This window comes from Melanerpes formicivorus, unplaced genomic scaffold, assembly GCF_026170545.1.
Source record: "Melanerpes formicivorus ecotype bairdi unplaced genomic scaffold, bMelFor1.0.p_v2 SCAF_3, whole genome shotgun sequence".
Classification (NCBI taxonomy): Eukaryota; Metazoa; Chordata; class Aves; order Piciformes; family Picidae; genus Melanerpes; species Melanerpes formicivorus.
In genome coordinates this window covers 32,624,366-32,644,025 of record NW_027142355.1, presented here as the reverse complement: position 1 = coordinate 32,644,025, position 19,660 = coordinate 32,624,366, and the positions used below count along the sequence as shown (strand labels likewise).

At 41.0% G+C, this 19,660-nt stretch overlaps 1 protein-coding gene across 1 annotated transcript in view; it reads right to left on the bottom strand.

The window, feature by feature from the left end:
* CNTN1 (contactin 1) overlaps positions 1–19,660 on the bottom strand; it is a 253,887-nt gene that overhangs the window by 77,627 nt on the left and 156,600 nt on the right. The window contains exons 4-6 of the mRNA XM_068170206.1: positions 17,643–17,772; positions 1,507–1,636; positions 132–304 (exon numbers count right to left, since the gene is read on the bottom strand). Of these exons, the coding sequence (XP_068026307.1) occupies positions 132–304; positions 1,507–1,636; positions 17,643–17,754 (415 nt within the window). The 5' untranslated portion in view covers positions 17,755–17,772. The remainder of the gene's footprint in view (positions 1–131; positions 305–1,506; positions 1,637–17,642; positions 17,773–19,660) is intronic.

Here is a 19,660-nt window from a genome sequence, read left to right as displayed (position 1 = left end):
ACACTTAGGATACTGCTTTTACAGAATAATACAGCTATAGCACATGCTAGCAGAAGACACTGGAGTGTAAAGCAGTGGGCATGTCAAGCTAACCATGATGTCTCTGAGTTTTGACACAAGCATTGACTTACATCCAAAACTCAGAGTGGCTTCACTGCTTCTGACAGTTCCGAAGATATTCGACACTACGCAGACATATTTTCCAGCATCCCTTGACTTCTCTGGATTATTGATAACAAGTCTGCCTCCCACCATACTGTAACGCTCTTTGGTTAAATCAATGTCCCAGTTGTTGAGTTTCCACCTATTAAAAAAGAAAAGCCAGATGTAAGATTTGGCCCCAAAAACCCCAGCCCATAAATTAGGATAATCTGTACAGGAAGTCATTAATGTACTTCTATATATGTTTTAAGTTTTCATTCACCAGGAGTGACAGGTCTTTTAAACAGAACAGTGTCAGTCCACTTTGGCCTTCCCAGAGATGTGACACAGGTTAAAATACAATTGCTGCCCTGAAGTAAAAGATGCTTGAGCTGGGTGTGAAGGAGTTAGCTAGTGATCAAGCACTGGGATTATAAACATATCCTCAAACAGTTATCTAAGATCAAATTGGTTCCCTCTGCATCTTTAAAGTATGGACTACTGAAATTTTTAAGAGTTTTGTGCAAACTTTCTGCACAAATGTTTCATAATACTCTCACATTAATTACTGTAAAACCCCACAGGCAGTTCATTGAGTCACTGTAACTTTTACTTTAGGGACTATGAAAGGAACTTGGTGGCCCAGGTCTGGCCCTTTCTGAGTTCAGCTTATTTAAAAAGAGTTACAATACATGAAGAGGGAACCAGTATTCATCTCTATTTATTACTATGTCCACAGGGGGGAGCCAATAACCCTCTTCGAAGGGCTGACAAACAGGCATGCCCAGCACTCTTACAACAAAGCAGAGCTGCTCTGCTAATAGCAACACAATTGTGTAAAACAGTTACTGTGAATTACGTGTGAATCTCTACTAATAGTAGCTGAAGCATTTTTCCACAACAAAGTTTTTCATATCTTGAGTAGCATAGCTGACTCTCTACAATATGGTGGATGCAAAAAAAGCAACATAGCATGTAGAATATCCAGGCTCAGCAGCCAGTACTTCTGTCAGAGTAAAACAGGATAACAAAGCCATTCTATTCCAAGAACAAGGACTTGAACCTGTCATCCTTAACCTAAGTTAGAGAGATAGCTGCTCATTTATTTTTTAAAGGTCACTCTGCTGTTGTTTTACATCTGGATCAGTATTCCTCTCAAAAGCTGAAAACATTTAGCAAAAATGAAGTTTATTGTTTTCAACAGAGTCTGGATGCTTTAGCAGAGCGAATCAAGGTTGATCACAACCATTTTTTCCTGCTTTAAAGACTCCATATTTACCTGTTAAGATAGCAAATCATTTAAAGCCACAACTTGAAACACCCAACGAGTAAAATATGTAAGACCTGAAAATCAAAAGAAGTTACCTGTAAGTAGGAAAAGGAACTGCTCGAGCTCTGCAGTTCATTGAAACTTGCCCATCTGAGGACTCTTCTGGATAGATGGTATCAATGGGTTGCTCCTCAAAAATGGGTCCATAACCTTTGTTCCCTTCCTCTGAAAAAAACAAAAAGGTAGAGTTTGAAAATAATTGCTTTTCAATCAGTAGTGAAACTAAAGATTAATTTACATCACACCTTTCAGATCAAAAATGTAAAGGCTAAATAGTGACTCTCTGAAAATCAAGTTCTATGTGCATCAACAAAACTAGAGCAGTAGGAATAACAGAAGTGCTGGCCTCTTCACTGAGTCCTACTTCCCTGTCTTCTCCACTGACATCATCAATTATATGTCACAGTTTATTACAAATGTGATGGAGATAATTTTGAATTGAAGATATGCCCTTTGGGAATGCAATGAGATCCACTTACTTCACACATCCAAAACAACTACAAACAACTATCCAGAGATTAGGTCTTCCATATCTGTGCTGCATATAAAAATCCTTTACATGACTTGTGATGCTACACTAAAAAGATAAAATTTAACAGGCTCAAGAGATAAACCATAATATAACAGATTAGTGTCCTTAAATCAAAATAAGATTTGGTACTCATGCCTTTAGAAGTCTTGCCCTTGGTTATAAAACATTTCACAGTAAAACAGACAGCTTTTAGAAAATCTAGAGAGGAATCTCTCTATGCAGCTATAGAACGTGAATTATGTCAGTGCTAAAATATCAGATATACATAAACCAATCCTTTCAGAGATCTTTTTCTTCTTGTTGTTCCTAAATTCTGTATTCATAGACAGACACTGGATTACAGCACCAGCAGAACAGTGGCTACAGATAACAAGGAAGTTCCTTTTCCAGTTCATAGTATCATAGTATCATTCAGGGTTGGAAGGGACCACAAGGATCATCTAGTTCCAACCCCCCTGCCATGGGCAGGGACACCCCACACTACATCAGGCTGGACAGAGCCTCATCCAGCCTGCTCTTAAACACCTCCAGGGACAGGGCCTCGACCACCTCCCTGGATAACACATTCCAGGGCTTCACCACTCTCATGGGGAAGAACCTCCTCCTCACATCCAGCCTGAATCTCCCCACCTCCAGCTCCATTCCATTCCCCCTAGTCCTATCACTACCTGAGATCCTGAGAAGTCCCTCCCCAGCCTTCCTGTAGGCCCCCTTCAGATACTGGAAGGCCACAATTAGGTCACCTCGGAGCCTTCTCTTCTCCAGACTGAACAGCCCCAAATCCTTCAGTCTGTCCTCATAGGAGAGGTGCTCCAGCCCTCTGATCATCCTTGTGGCCCTTCTCTGGACACATTCCAGCACCTCCAGATCCCTCTTGTAATAGGGGCTCCAGAACTGGAGGCAGTACTCCAGGTGGGGTCTCACCTGGAGTATGTTTGGGGGGAAACCCCCATGTTTGGGGAAACCCCCACCATTTCCCTTGGGGGTGGATGCAGGTTCAGAAAGCACTGTAATGCTGCAGTTTCATTTTTAAAAACAAATTCATGTAATGAGAAGTCTTTCAAAGACCAGGAATTAGACAGAAAGCCAGAGCTTCTACAAAAATGGTCTACTGTCTTTGCTATTTAAAGCGTAACGTTATGCATACTGCTAGATCAAAAGAAGTCATTTCCAAAGAAAAAGGCAAGAATCACTTTTTTGCTCAGAGCCTTCAATAACAGAGACACAAACCTGATAGCACTTAAGAACTCTTAAAGAGGAATGCAGAATAACAACAGCCTCTAGCAGCAAACAGCCGTATCATATGCAGCTGACTCTTTCCACCTCAGGACTCCAGTGACGTTGTAGGCCACTCAGGCATTTCATGGCATGCATTTTGAACGCTGCCAGCACTATTCATTATCATGAATGTCCATTCCTCACACCTATAATGTGCTTTATATACATTCAGGATAGCTTGCACTACTGCTGCAATCTATCCTGAATCTGGTTCCAGAAGTCTGGCTAGGCAGAAAAAATTGCACAGACTGAGTATCATGTGTGGATAATAATAATAATAATAATAATAATAATAATAATAATAATAATAATAATAATAATAATAATAATAATAATAATAATAATAAAAAACAACCAGGTTGGAAGAGACCTTCAAGATCATTGCGTCCAACCCATCAACCAATCCAACCCACCTAAACAACTAACCCATGGCACCAAGCACCCCATCAAGTCTCCTGAAAATCTCCAATGATGGTGACTCCACCACCTCCCCAGGCAGCCCATTCCAATGGGCAATCACTCTTTCTGTATAGAACTTCTTCTTAATATCCAACCTAAACCTCCCCTGGTGCAGCATGAGACTGTGTCCTCTTGTTCTGGTACTGGCTGCCTGGGAGAAGAGACCAACCTCTGCCTGTCTAAAACCTCCCTTCAGGGAGTTGGAGAGAGTGATAAGGTCACCCCTGAGTCTCCTCTTCTCCAGGCTAAGCAACCCCAACTCCCTCAGCCTCTCCTCACAGGGCTGTGTTCCAAGCCCCTCACCAACTTTGTTGCCCTTCTCTGGACATGCTCCAGCAAGTCAACATCCTTCCTAAACTGAGGGGCCCAGAACTGGACACAGTACTCGAGGTGTGGCCTAACCAGTGCAGTGTACAGGGGCAGAATGACCTCCCTGCTCCTGCTGGCCACACTGTTCTTGATGCAGGCCAGGATGCCATTAGCTGTCTTGGCTGCCTGGGCACACTGCAGGCTCATGTTCAGCCTACCATCGACCAGTACCCCCAGGTCCCTCTCTACCTGGTTGCTCTCCAGCCACTCTGACCCCAGCCTTTCATTCTGAGATATAAACTGAGTGTTGACCAGTGACATGAAACAGCATGGTACAGAAAAGAGAGAGGGTCTGTGAAAAGATCAGTAAGAAATGTTCACACTTGAAGTAAAGTATCATGCCTGTGTGAAGTCTGGAGAGGAAGGAAGGGCAGATTGGGAGTACAAGGATAAAGAAGACCTCATTGAAATTGTGTGTAAAAGAAAAGGGAGAAGTAAAAGTCGGGAAAGGAAGAAGGAAATGGATGCTTTAGATAAAATGAGCATGAGAAGAAAAGCACATTTGATCTGTTCTAGTCCTGCTTTAGACAAAAGGATGGACTTCCTGACCTCCCAAACTTACTGCTGTATTTTCTGGGTATACTTGTGATTTGTACTTTAAATTGGAACAAAAGTTATCACCTAACTCTGACTATTTGAGGCATTTTGCAGTGAATTCTGCAAACAAAATTCAGACTTTTCAAAAGTGGTAAAACATATTAAGAAGTCTTAGCAAAGGCCAAGAAAATATCTACACAGCTGGTGAGATCATGGGTTCTGTGCAAGACTTGTTGCTCCTGGAAGGTGGCCCTGTCATCCCCTCTTCAAGCAACAATTTTCAGCTGGGTAGTGTCATTTTCCCTCTAGGCATTCCTGCAACACTTCTTATGCTTGTCTGACTTCTTAGGCAGCTGCTAAAGCTAAAGAGAGTGGAAATCTACTAAATCTTAACTTTCTGCATTATTTTGCTGCCAGTGTACAGGGTGGAATAGGAGCAGGGGTATGTATAGGCTTCTACCTGCTGAATAGAGGAAAGTTATTAACTGAACCATCTGAAAGAATGACTACCTAAGATAGATGTGTCTAAATGCCTTACTACTACTTACAGATGAGCTACAAAATGATATTGGTACACATCTTCACTGAGAGAGTCACTAGTCATTAGAATGGGCTGCCCAGGGAGGTGCTGGAGTCACCATCCCTTGAGGTGTTCAAGAGCAGATTGGATGTGGCACTTGGTGCCATGGTCTGGTCATAGGTCTATGGTGACAGGTTGGACTTGATGATCCTCGGGGTCTCTTCCAACCTTGGCGATAACTGTGATACCTTTGTGTCCCTGCATAGGCCTGTGAGAGATTATAATACAAAACATCCAGCACATTGAGGGAAAATACCCCCCAAAACAGCAGAAAAATAACAATCAGAAAACACCCCAGGCAATTACTTTCAAGCCATCTCAAGAAACTTCATCAGGAGAGGAAAAACGAAGGCACAATTAAAGGGCATATTCTCTGAATCCTAATTCCTTATAGATTTAATTCAGGGAATGTCAAACTTTTCCACACAAATATGTATTAAAAAATGAACTCTCATTCAAATTACTTAATTTTGCACCATACATGCTTATATAGAACATTGAGGCAAACCATTTTCCAGCCCATACACACTCCTGTTGTGACACTTAGGTCACAAAAAGAACAATTAAAACAAAATCAGTAGCAAATAACCCTTTTATCAACCCTCTACGTATCTCACTTCACTCCACATCCTTCTAGATAACCATCTGCCCACTCAACTGCTATGCAGCCTCTATGTGTACTGCTCCAGGTTCTCCCTCTTGTGTCCTTTGACTAGGAAATTATGCTTATCTGTAAATATAAATGTACTGCAACACTTTTCAATATAGCCACCATATAGATCCACTTGTGCCTCATTTCCAAAAGCCTACTCATGATTTGTTATTCTGAGAGAGCAATTTCATTAGTTCAGTATTTATTTTCATAATGTAATCCTAAATAAATGTGTAAAATCTATCTATGGCTCTAACTACACTGACACTAAAACATGTCAAACACAAACTTGGCATAATTTAACAACATAGCAGACAAATACTGTCTTGACTTTTGAAAGCTGAATTACTTGAGCAAAGCTGGTAGGAAGAAGGGAAGGGACTGACTTGTCCTAACCAAATGCAGTAATTGTACATTAAAAATACCCTAAGGTAATCATATAAACTTCCATCTTATCTTACAGGTCTTAATTTACAAACACATATAGGGAAATCATTCATTCTGTTCATGATACCAGAGGTACATGTCCTTTATATAGGTTTACTGCAGACAGGAAGAAGGTTGTGTAAGGCTGGGGAGAGTTAGGTCACTTGGTCAGTTTGGGATTTGAGGATCAGGAGCCTGACACATGGAGATGATGCGGAAAGAGCATTTCTTAGTGGGTTAGAGCATTAAGCAAAAATTTCCTCTGTGGAGAGAGAGCAGTCATCCAAATCACTTTCTGACAAGTCAATTTATTTTATTATCAGCTAATTTAGTTTTTACATGCCTCTAATTAATTTTGAAAATCAATTTTCCTCACAGATTAAGGACAATACCATGAAGTAAAGCTGTATATAATTATGGGAACCACTATGTGCCTGAGTACAACCAGAGAAGGAAGTTAAAAATATCTATTTATTGAAGATTACCGTGAAAGGTTTTTATTTCACAGGTAAAAATAGCAGCTCGTGATCTTATTTTTTCCAGTAGATTAAATAAAACCAAGTGTTTATGTTTGTTTTAGTAGTTCTTAGCTACAAATTGCACATATCATGTATGCTTTAGAGGTTATGTGTGGCAAACAATGGACCATAAAATTATTTTAAAGCTTTTTCATATAGATAGTATGGGTTTCCAGCACTCCAGTATCTCAAATGTTAATGGGATGACACAGAGGAGATAAATTCAATAGATGAATTTATGACATAACTATGCAACTCCACCTTCTGCTTCTTACTTCTTCTTCAGGGCTCAGACACCCAAGGAACATGGAGAAGATCAAGCATGAAGAGCTATTATTGTCCTTACACCCTCACGTGTCCAAAGAGAAGTGTACCTGTACCTTCTTAGCCAAATCCCAGGGAGCTGGGATTGTTTAGCCTGGAGAAGAGGAGGCTCAGGGGTGACCTCATTGCCCTCTACAACTACCTGAAAGGTGGTTGTAGCCAGGAGGGGGTTGCTCTTTTCTCCCAGGCAACCAGCACCAGAACAAGGGGACACAGTCTCAGGCTGTGCCAGGGGAAGTTTAGGCTCGAGGTGAGGAGAAAGTTCTTCACCAAGAGAGTCATTAGTCATTGGAATGGGCTGCCCGGGGAGATGGTGGAGTCACCTTCTCTGGAGGTGTTCAAGAGGAGATTGGATGTGGCACTTGGTGCCATGGTCTAGTCATGAGTTCTGTGGTTACAGGTTGGACTCAATGATCCTCAAGGTCTCTTCCAACCTTGGCTATACTGTGATACTGTGAAATTTGAGTATCCACTAGTGAAAGTCACAGAAATAAACATTTTTGTCCATGACTCTTATGCAGAAATGTGCTAAAGTAGTCATTTTATTGACATTTTTAAGCAGTTTCCTCCATACTAGATAATTCATCAGTTCCTTTTCCAAACTTTCCAAATATATTATTTTTTTAATGTAATACCATTTTGTTTACCCTTTAAAAAAGATGCAGTATCATTTACTGCCTAGTCAGTCAGCAAGTGTCAGTTCAATCTATGAAGATCATGGGGGTTAAACCCCCATATGGTATTTGCCTTTATGGGACTGCGAAGTCAGACAGCTTTCCTAAATCCATTTCTGAAGCAGAATTTAGTGCTCAGATTAAATGACATTAGATATGATGAATGGGTATGTGTGAAGCTGAAGACAGCTCATGAAGTCAGTAATTTTCTGTTTTGTAATAGAGCTGAGAAAATGATAACCCCAGGCAGCTGGCACATGGTGGCTGAAGTCAGGCATCTTACTCATGTTGTAGTACTTCATTTAACAGAGTCAGACTCATCATCACCAATATTTAATGACTCTTTCTAAGTTCAATCATGATCTTCTCCTTTTTTCTATCAGGTCTATACTTAGATAGTTTCAGAGAGTTAGGAATTTCCTGGATTGGCATTAACAAGGTGAGAGTTCACCACTAGTGCATTGCTTTCCAGGACACCAGGTTAACAGAGCAAGCTGCAGCCCAGTGAACCCAGCACAGTACAGAATCACAGAAAACATCCACTTGGAAGAGACCTTAAAGATCACCCAGTCCAACCCTCGATCCATCACTGAAGGGTCAACACTAAACCCAGTCCCTAAGCACCAGGTCCACATGCTGCTTAAATACTTCCAGGGATGGTGACTACCACTGCCCTGGGTAGACCATTCCAATGCTTGATAACCCTATCAAGTGAAGAAGTAATTCCTAATACCCAGCCTAAACATCCCCTGACACATCTTGAAACCATTTCCTCTAGTCCTGTTGCTTGACACCAAGGAGAAGAGGATAGAATAGAGTAGAGTAGAGTAGAGTAGAATAGAATAGAATAGAATAGAACTAAACCGTGGCACCAAGCACCCCATCAAGTCTCCATCCTTGCTCCAACCTCCCTTCAGGTAGCTGTAGAGAGCAAAGAGGTCTCCCCTCAGCCTCCTCTTCTCCAGACTGAATAACCCCAGCTCCTTCAGATATTTCTTGCAGGTCATGTGCTCCAGGCCCTTCATGACCCTTGTTGCCCTTCTCTAGACACACTCCAGCACCTCAATGCCCCTCTTGTACTGAGGGGCCCTGAACTGAACACAGTACTTGAGATGCGGCCTCAGCAGCACTGAGTACAGGGGGACAATCCCCTCCCTGTTCCTGCTGGCCACAGTGTTTCTAATACAAGTAGGTTTCTTCTGACCTTTGTTGACTACCACTCATTCTTTCAATATACCTATTCCAACATTTTGTTTAATCGATTTGTTATCTAATCTGAATGCAGAACAGTAGAGCAGAAAATTCCCAAAGGGAACAGTACACTGCAATGTTACTGCTTATTTTTCATAATGGTTTGCTCAAATGCCTCTCAAAGACATGTCACTAAACCACTGTAGGACAACTGTGCATCATTCTGTCTTCATATGGCTAGTATAAAAACAAGTACAAATATTACAGATTAACTTTTACTCTTACTTTCTAGTCTGGCATATTATAAGAGATTGCAAGTACACCTTAATTTTCTACATACTTTACAAGATACATCTTCCCACGCTGGCTCAGAGGGTAGGTATAATCTATATTATTCTATCCTCAAGAGTAAAAATAATCTTTCAACTATTTTCTTATTTACAAAGCTATTAATACTTTTTCTTCCTAGAATGTACAAGTGACCCACATGTGGTTTCAGAAGAGGATTATATATTTCAGGTGATTCAACAGAAAGGTTAGCTATATAGTTACATGGTAATTCAGTGGGCAAGTTTAAAGGGGAAGTCAAATATAAAAGTCACTTCCCTCATATCATTCACATTTCGTATTATCATGTGCAAGAGACTTTTTAATGGATGTCTACTTGTATATTTGCCTTATTTGTTCTAAAGTGCCTTTAATTTCATTGAGTCCTCAAATTAAACCGCAAAGCCAGAGAAGCAATTGAATCTTAATAAGGGAAAGAGATGATTAAACAAAATGGAGCAAGCATTTCCTCAACCAGTACATAGGGCACGCAGGCTTCTGGAAGGGCTCCTAGGTCCAGTACTATTTAAAATGTGATTTAAGCAGGAAGAACAACTTGCTTGAATACATCAAAGAGAAAAACATTAGTGTATAAGGAACTGTATGCAAAAGAAACTAACAACGAAAATGATGATGGATATTACTGAAGCACAGTGAAAGGCTGGCAATAAAGTATGTGGGGCTATATATGCCTGTAAGTTCAGAGGCCACAGTGGACTTATCTCAAGGCGTTAATCCTGCAAACACTTCTGTGCATGCATTCTACATACTAGTAAAAAAATCCAAAGCCCCAATATCAGAAGACCAAATCTCCAAACACTAGAAGGAAGTGCTCAAAAAGAAAGCAAGAAAGACTTGAATGCTCCTCAAGACCTACAGATTGCATACTTTAACAAATTACCATTTTGCCTTAAAAAAAGGCAAAACTGTATGAATTTGCATTTAACAATGTCTGCAAAAACCAATTCCTTTGGAAGATACTTGTAAGAAAGTTAACAGTGTATTTTTGATGGATCAATACCTTGTAATCCCACTATAATGAAAATATATTTTCAATGAATGATAGTGACAGCTTTAGGAAGGGATGCTGAAATACTAAGATCTTTAACTTCATCTTTAGGAACGGTAAAATGGCAATACTGTTTGCTTAAAGCGAATAAAAATGAGACAGAATTGAAAGTATTTCATTTAAGTTTGTTAAAGGCTTCCTATTTTTCCAGAAACTTGATCCATTACATGTAAGTTGATCCAAATCAACAAGCTTATGTGTTAAGTGCAATATTAAACATATGTTCAAGTCTTTTGCTGGAGAGAAACCAACGTGATGTTAAAACCCACAAATTGTAACATGAGTGTCAATCACAGTAGCAAATCACAGTGAATTTTTTTTCAAAGGTCAGTGTCAGAAAGAAGCTGAAATGGGTGGAAAACCTTAAGATCCTGTTACTCCTCCTGTGCACCAATACAAAAATATTTCAATTAGCATCTTTACTTTCTAACAAGATATCAGGATCTCAGGTAGTGATAGGACTAGGGGGAAGGGAATGAAGCTGGAGGTGGGGAGATTCAGGCTGGATGTGAGGAGGAAGTTCTTCACCATGAGAGTGGTGAAGCCCTGGAATGGGTTGTCCAGGGAGGTGGTTGGGGTCCCATCCCAGGAGGTGTTTAAGCCCAGGCTGGATGAGGCTCTGGCCAGCCTGATCTAGTGTGGGGCATCCCTGCCCATGGCAAGGGGGGTGGAACTAGATGATCCTTGCGATCCCTTCTAACCCTGACTGATACTATGATACTATGTAACAAGACTTCCTGTTCTATTTCTGTTCATGCTTCCTGTACACTTCTCTATTACCCTGGCATTTAATACCACCAAAAGTAGCTGCTCCAGACAGTCATTTGGTATCACTCCCATCAGTATTGATCTACCCTACAGTGTTGTATCCTGTTACATATTTCGCATGAGAGAGTGACAAAGATCTGTTGACACAGCGTGTGGCTAGATTAACCTTGAATGTTAATGGATGCAGAAGAGAGAAGCCATGGATTCATTCATTATATTAACTAAGTTGTAAAGCATCACAAGCCTAGAAACCATTTGATACTTTGAAGCAGTTCCCAAGTACTGTTTTCAGCATGCCACAGAAATGAGGATCTGACAATATGAGAAGTTCATGTTCAAAACCAAGATGGTCTCGGAATCAGACAAAGTATATCTCTATGAGGCTCGCAGGTAAACAAGGCACTTGTAGGTTTCTGAGCATTAAGATCACAAAATACATTCTGATTTATGTCAGACACACAGCAGTAGCATGAAACAGTCTTCTAAGATCCAAGCAGGGACATGGTAGACAAGGTTAACAGGTATTCAGATATATTCATCTACTTTGTATTTTAGAAGAAAATGCCTCTCTCTCTTTAGCGATTGTGAATAGTACCATATGTTGTAGCAAAGCATTTTGAATAATGTAGATTCTGGCCTTCAGTTCATAATATGCATTTTTGAACCTACTGTTCCAGAGAAAATCCAAGCTATCCATTGTTTCATGTTTAGGGGCTGGATTTTTTAAGCTTCTCTCATAATCAAGCGAGAAAAATTGCTCTTGGCATTCATGGAGAGCTTATCTGCTCAATCATTAATGTGTTTGTGTCCACAAAATGCATGAGGTTGCATTTTATGCTATATAAAGAAGATTATGTCATCCTGATGGAGAAAGGGGTACCAGTGTAAATTAGCAAGATGCTAGTGACATCATTTTTACAGTATCACAGTATAACTAAGGTTGGAAAGGACCTCGAGGATCATCGAGTCCAACCCATCAACACAGACCCCATGACTAGACCATGGCACCAAGTGCCACGTCCAGTCTCCTCTTGAACACCTCCAGGGATGGTGACTCAACCACCTCCCTGGGCAGCCCATTCCAATGACGAATGACTCGCTCGGTGAAGAACTTCCTCCTCACCTCGAGTCTAAACCTCCCCTGGCGCAGCTTGAGACTGTGTCCCCTTGTTCTGGTGCTGGTTGCTTGGGAGAAGAGACCAACCCCTTCCTGGCCACAACCACCCCTCAGGTAGTTGTAGAGGGCAATGAGGTCACCCCTGAGCCTCCTCTTCTCCAGAACCTAAGAACCAGTCAGGACTCAAACAGAAAAAGTAATCATTCCCTACTTCATATTATACCAAAGGGTTAGATTGTCTTTGGGAACCCTGCACCTACTTTGGTGGACCTGAAAGAGCAGGAGGGTTACTTTTATCTCAGATGTGCCAGTGAGGTCCTTGAAGAGCTGTGTAGTTAATTAGCTAGTTTCTCCTTTGTAGCAACTTTCAGGTATGAAAAATGCTAATCCTTGACAGAGCAACTTTTCCACCTATGCCTAAGGATGATGTGGTACACTTCGCTTGTGATCTCAGACTGCCAAGAGGACTGCCAGCCAATACCAGTTACAGTAATTTTAAAGATACTCACATTTGCCTACTAGATACTTAAATCATTTAGGTGATTCTTCCTTCAAAAGCAACTTAAGAGCCTACCATGTTGATCTTGCAGGAATGGCAGTGCTCAGCAAATTAGGGATGAAGGTAAAATGCAGCAGTTACTCTGCACAATCTCCCCACACAAACCATACAATGAAATACCTGCAACGTGCTCAGAAGTTCAGCATGCTGTCACATCCTCATATACACATGAAAATAACTGCCCTGCACTGACAAGCCCGCTGTCTTAATGGCTTTATCACTTTATTGGCGTTTACTGAAGCTTGTGGTCCTAGTGATTTTTGACAATAAGGCAATATGTTCCCTAAAGAAGCAGAAGTACTTTTGAGACTTTTTTACCCCTGGACCTCATTCTGCACAAATCAAAATAGTTACTAGAGTAACAAGCTGCCTTTTGAGGCCTGATCTGACCTAAACTCAGGCACTGCCTGGCTCTGCAATAAGGTAAGAAGTAGAAAAGTTGGATGAGAAATAAAATACTGGAGGAACACAGTAAGATGTTTGATCTATCGATTGTTTTTATAGCCAAATGTGATCAAGTATTCATTAAGCACACATATAGGGCCTCTGCAGCTTTTAATTTTATGAGAAAGAAACAAAACAAACTTGTTGCTGAAAAAGTCTTAAATCTTTTGGTGCAAGGTTATTTATTACCCCCAGTGAAGCTACAATCTACAGTAAGGGTTGCTTTTCAGAGTGCTCTTGGAGCAATGCAAGGCAAATGAATGCAGCAAATCATGCCTCACAGACCGCTGTGATGATTGTCAGTGATGTATGTGGAATGTACTAGATCAAAGGAAAGCTTGAAAATTCAGACTTAGCACCAGGACATGAATTTAACAGGGAGTCAAAGGCAACTTAGATACGTGTTGGAGAGAGCCCAGATGTCAGGGGAAAGAAGAGTCAAATACTACCAGTAATAGGCATGAAATAACTTTCTTGGCAGTGAACTGACAATCATCACAGCATTCCGTGAGGAGTGATTTGCTGCATTCATTTGCCTTGCATTGCTCCAAGAGCACTCTGAAAAGCAACTCTTACTGTAACTGCCTGTTCTATCAGTAAGTGAAAGACCAAATTATTTACAGCTTTTTCACCAATTTATAACTGCAAGACTACATTTCAAGCACTAATTTACCTGGAAAACAAATATTTATCCTGTCTCATTGCAGAAGATATCTAAACTTCTGATGCACTGATTCGTGTAATATTTGCCTCCCTTCAGCCAAGTAAATGCACATTCCCGCTGATGGGGGATGGCCCTTCATTGCGACAATTCTCAGCTTCTGCCTTTGATCTCCACAAAACAGGACTGGCTGAAAGACCAAGGTATCATTTCAAGGCAAACTCCAGATTTCTTTAAAAACTATGTATTTCAGTTTGGGAAAAAGAAATCTTTTCAGATTTCCTGCAGCAGGAAAATACCATTTTGAAAACAGTCAAAAACCCTTAGCTGATATGAGTGTCACAAGATCTGGCACCCTTTCAGGACAAGTTCTGAACATCTCAAGTAGCTTCAGGTTTTCAGCTTCCTAGCCCCTTGTTTCCTAAATATTCCTAGCTGGTAAGTCTGAAAGCTCTCAACATGAATTCTGAATACCTTCAAGTGTTTTGGATTTTCTGGATGATATGACATTTTCATTGCCAAGAAATACACTGGAAGGGAAAATTGGCCAAAGTAACTGCCAGCAGCTCTAGCAGTCATTGGAAATGAGAAACCTTCCAGCAAGACTCAAGTGCTGGGGCAGAGAAAAGACTACAGCATTAGATTTACATAACCCAGATGGGTACCATAAACCCTAGATGACAGCAGCAGTGTAATGGATCTTTAATTATTTATGCTAAGTAGAGCAGGTCTAAGAGCAGAGTGTGTGTGCTACTCAGGCTTGCAATGATACACTAGGAGTAAGAAACTCTGACTGCATAAGACACTTGGAGGTTGGTATTGTATATTGATAAATGGTGGTAGGTCTGGCTTTTGATGAAAAACATAAGCAAGTCCTGGATTTATTCCACACCAGATGATAAATTCTGTTTCTTTGAACTGGGAACAGTGCTATTAGAACATGGTCCCATTTGAAACCCTTCTCACCAGTGGCTCCTATTCTTCTTACAGAAATCATAGCCAATTTCAGGCAAGGAAGAGATCAAACAAACATTGCAATGAATACATTCACACATACTCAAACTGCATGCAACATCATCATACCATCTTTGTTCTTCCTACATTATTTACTCATTATCCTCACAGCACACAAACTTCCCATGCCATTTTAAGGGACCGACCGGGAGGTGCATTCTGGTGCCAAGATTTTTAGCTTCTGGGCACAACTGCAATGTGCATTATATGTAAGTATTAGCACTAATCATCTGACCTTGCCCTTCAAGAAACTAAATGAACTACATGATTGACTCAACTTTTTTCATCAACGAGGATCTGGCATTTGCTTGGCTGCTGCAGCTGATACTCATATGTGTAGCATTACTGATGGTAGCTGACAACCTTGTTTATTAGGAAAAGGCCAGTATTGAAGTGATGAACTTTAATTTTTGTGCAACCTTCATATCTTAACAATTAAAACATATTTGAAACACATAATGAATATATTGCAAGCATGAGATTACAGCATTTTCAAAGCTGTTATTATAACAGGCGTCAGTACATGCTCCAGAAAACTCATATGGAGTAAAGAACTGAGTTGAAACCCTCTGTAGAATAAGATAATGTTCTCACTGAACTAACAAGCACTCCTGTGAGCTATGGAGTAATTTTTTGAAAGTAATGAGCTTACATCACTGTGTTAATCAGATTTGTGGACTCAATAATACAAGCAGTATGATCTCATGGTAGAGAAACTGAGGAGATGCCTGAAATGGTAGGCCAGATTAAGTAAGACTATGAAAAGTTGATTTCAATTAGAAACTCATTAATTACATGAAGAACCCAGAGAAACACAAGAATGCTTTTTGAAATGCAGTAGGACTAGCTTTGTAAATTATACCTCAAATCAGGGAAGGATCTAAAGCCTACCTTGAAAAGAATAGAATAGAATAGAATAGAATAGAATAGAATAGAATAGAATAGAATAGAATAGAATAGACCAGACCAGACCAGACCAGACCAGACCAGGTTGGAAGAGACCTTCAAGATTGTGTCCAACCTATCATCCAACAGCACCCAACCAACTAACCCATGCAACCAAGCACCCTGTCAAGTCTCCTCCTGAACACCTCCAGTGATGGCGATTCCACCACCTCCCCAGGCAGCCCATTCCAGTGGGCAATCACTCTCTCTGTGTAAAACTTTCTCCCGACCTCCAGCCTGAACCTCCCCTGGCTCAGCCTGAGACTGTGTCCTCTTGTTCTGGTGCTGGCTGCCTGGGCATGTTTGACAATTCTGATAGCCTTCTATGACGGTGTCTACCTTGACTTTAGCAAGGCTTTTGACACTGTCTCCCATTATATTCTCATAGGCAAGCTCAGTAAGTGTGAGTTAGAAGAATGGATGGATTGAGAACTGGCTAAACTGAGAGGGTTCTGATCAACAGAGAAGCATTCAGTGGGAGTCCTCCAACTAGTGGTGTTCCCCAGGGGTCACTACTGGGTCAAGTCTTAACTGAACATCTTCATCAATGACCTGGCTGAAAGGATAGAGTGTACCCTCATCATATTTGCTGACAATATGAAACTGGGAGGATTCAGCAAGATCTGGACAGATTGGAGAGCTGGGCAAAGCGGAACCTAATGAAGTTCAACAAGAATAAGTGTAGAGTGCTGCACCTGGGGAGGAAAAACACCATGGATCACTATGGATTAGCTGCTGGAAAATGGCAACCTAGAGAAGGACCTAGGAGTCCTGGTGAACAATCAGTTATCCATGACACAGCAATGTGCCCTTAGTGCCAAGCAGTCCAGTGGTATACTGGGGGCATTAAGAGGAGTGTGGCCATCAGGCCAAAAGAGAGTCTTCTCACCTTCTGCTCTGCCCTGGTGAGACCACATCTGGAGTATTGTATCCAGTTCTGGGCTCTCAGCTCAAGAGAGGCAGGGATATACTAGAGAGTGTCCAAAAGGGAGCTACGAGGATGATTAAGGGACTGGAAAATTTGTCTTATGAAGGAAGGCTGAGAGACCTGGGTCTGTTTAGCCTAAAAAAGAGAAGACTGAGAGGAGATCTTATTAATGTTTACAAATAGCTGACAGGTGGGTGTGAAGAGGAACTCAGTATTCCTAAGGTTGGAAGAGACCTCAAAGATCATCGAGTCCAACCTGTCACCACAGACCTCATGACTAGAGTAGAGAGGACACTACTGCCCACTGCAGGCTTGAACTCACGACCTTCCCATTAAGGGTCTGATGCGCTACCAACTGAGGGACCTGAGGGGGTTAAGGAAGGTGCTAGTAGTATCCTGTGATAGGACAAGGTGCAATGAATACAAACTAGAACACAGGAATTTCTACTTCAACACGAGGAAAAAAGTCTTTAAGGGTAACGGAGCACTGGAACAGGCTGGAACACAGAGGTTGTGGAGTCTCCTTCTCTAGAAGTCTTCAAAACCCACCTGGATGCATTCCTGTGTGACCTGCCCTAAGTGGTCCTGCTTTGCAGGGGGGCTGGACTTGACAATCTCTGGAGGTCCTTTCCAACCCCTACCATTCATTGTAGTAAGTATCCTTCCTTACAGATCTATTAATTCTTTAGTAATTTGCTGTATTGCAGAAACAAATTACACCCATGCAAACAGCATAATTGACCTTGAAATGCATAACACTGAAAACAGTTAAATAAATTAACATGGGAAGTCATCTTACCTGTCAAGCAAAAGACCAAACAGGGCATAATAAGATGATAGATGAAGAGCCACATGGTTATCTTCTGTTCAGTGATTATCTCAAAAGGAATTGTGCCTTGCAACACTAACATTCAGACAGCTAAAAATACCTGGTCAGAGAGAAAGAAAAAGAAGTGATTAATACTGACATAAGGCTTTATCTCATATGACATTTAACTTGCCATATTATCATATTATCTGTCTCAACTGAACACTCAAGAGTTAACATAGGACAGAATAATTTGAATAATAACTGCATTATCAAATTTTCTGGATCAAATGAATGATCTCTTTTATTCAGATTGTTTAAGAGTAGCCAGAGTTCCAGTGACAGTCATATGGTAAATGTTAATACTGAATAGAATAGAATAGAATAGAATAGAATAGAATAGAATAGAATAGACCAGACCAGACCAGACCAGACCAGGTTGGAAGAGACCTTCAAGATCATCGCGTCCAACCTATCATCCAACACCACCTAATCAACTAAACCATGCAATCAAGCACCCTGTCAAGTCTCCTCCTGAACACCTCCAGTGATGGCGATTCCACCACCTCCCCGGGCAGTCCATTCCAATGGGCAATCACTCTCTCTGTGTAAAACTTCCTCCTGACCTCCAGCCTGAACCTCCCCTGGCGCAGCCTGAGATTATGTCCTCTTGTGCTGGTGCTGGTTGCCTGGGAGAAGAGACCAACCCTTGCCTGTCTACAACCTCCCTTCAGGTAGTTGTAGACAGCAATAAGGCCACCCCTGAGTCTCCTCTTCTCCAGGCTAAGCAACCCCAGCTCCCTCAGCCTCTCCTCATAGGGCTTGTGTTCCAAACCCCTCAACAACTTTGTTGCCCTTCTCTGGACATGCTCCAGCAAGTCAACCTCCTTCCTAAACTGAAGGGCCCAGAACTGGACACAGGACTCCAGGTGTGGCCTAACCAGTGCAGTGTACAGGGGCAGAATGACCTCCCTGCTCCTGCTGGCCACACTGTTCCTGATGCAGGCCATCTGAACATCCACTTACAGATTCATCTTCCTAAATCAAAACTATGCTTTGGGCTGGATCTAGACTCTCTCTTTCTCTCTGTGAGAACATCTCACAATACTAGAAATGTTAAAATAATACATAGTTTCTAATCAAATACGGATAGTCCTTTAGGTCAGCAAGTAGAACATTACAATTAATGATTTGAAAGTCTGTGGAACAGTGAAACCTCTTTCAGGAGTAATTTGTCTAGTATATCAACCCTTTTAAACTTTAACATGGTCCTCTGGATCCTTTGGAAAGGCATTATTAATTTTTATGAATTTCCTTTTAAATGTTGAATATAATCATTATTGTGATGTCCTGTTTGAAGTTCTCTCTTTCCCCTCTAGGAGAAACTCGCTGTATTTATACTAATGCCAAGCTAAAGAAATAGGCAGGGCTTTTCTTGAATATTCAAAGATTTTAGATACCAGTTTTCAAAATACTTTACTTTCATAACAAATTTTACTTCTTTCAGTCAGAACATTTTGCTAGCTTTTTGTTTCAGACTGGTGGCTGTTATCTCTTTCTTCAGGGCAATGTGTCATCATGTTTGCAGTGTGCAATTTTCTATTTTGTTTAATGGATTTCTTTTCTGCCATGAATATATAAATGCATCCTTTGTGTCCATCACATCTTGTTCATACTTCTCTTGATTGGCTCTGCTGAAGCCCTGGTTAAGCTATGACCTTCACACAAAGCTTATTGTTGTCTCTCAGGCATACACTGATAGAATAGAATAGAATAGAATAGAATAGAATAGAATAGAATAGAATAGAATAGAATAGAATAGAATAGAATAGAATAGAATAGAATAGAATAGAATAGAATAGAATAGAATAGAATAGAATAGACCAAACCAGGTTGGAAGAGACCTTCAAGATCATCGTGTACAATCTATCATCCAACACCACCTAATCAACTAACCCATGCAACCAAGCACCCTGTCAAGTCTCCTCCTGAACACCTCCAGTGATGGC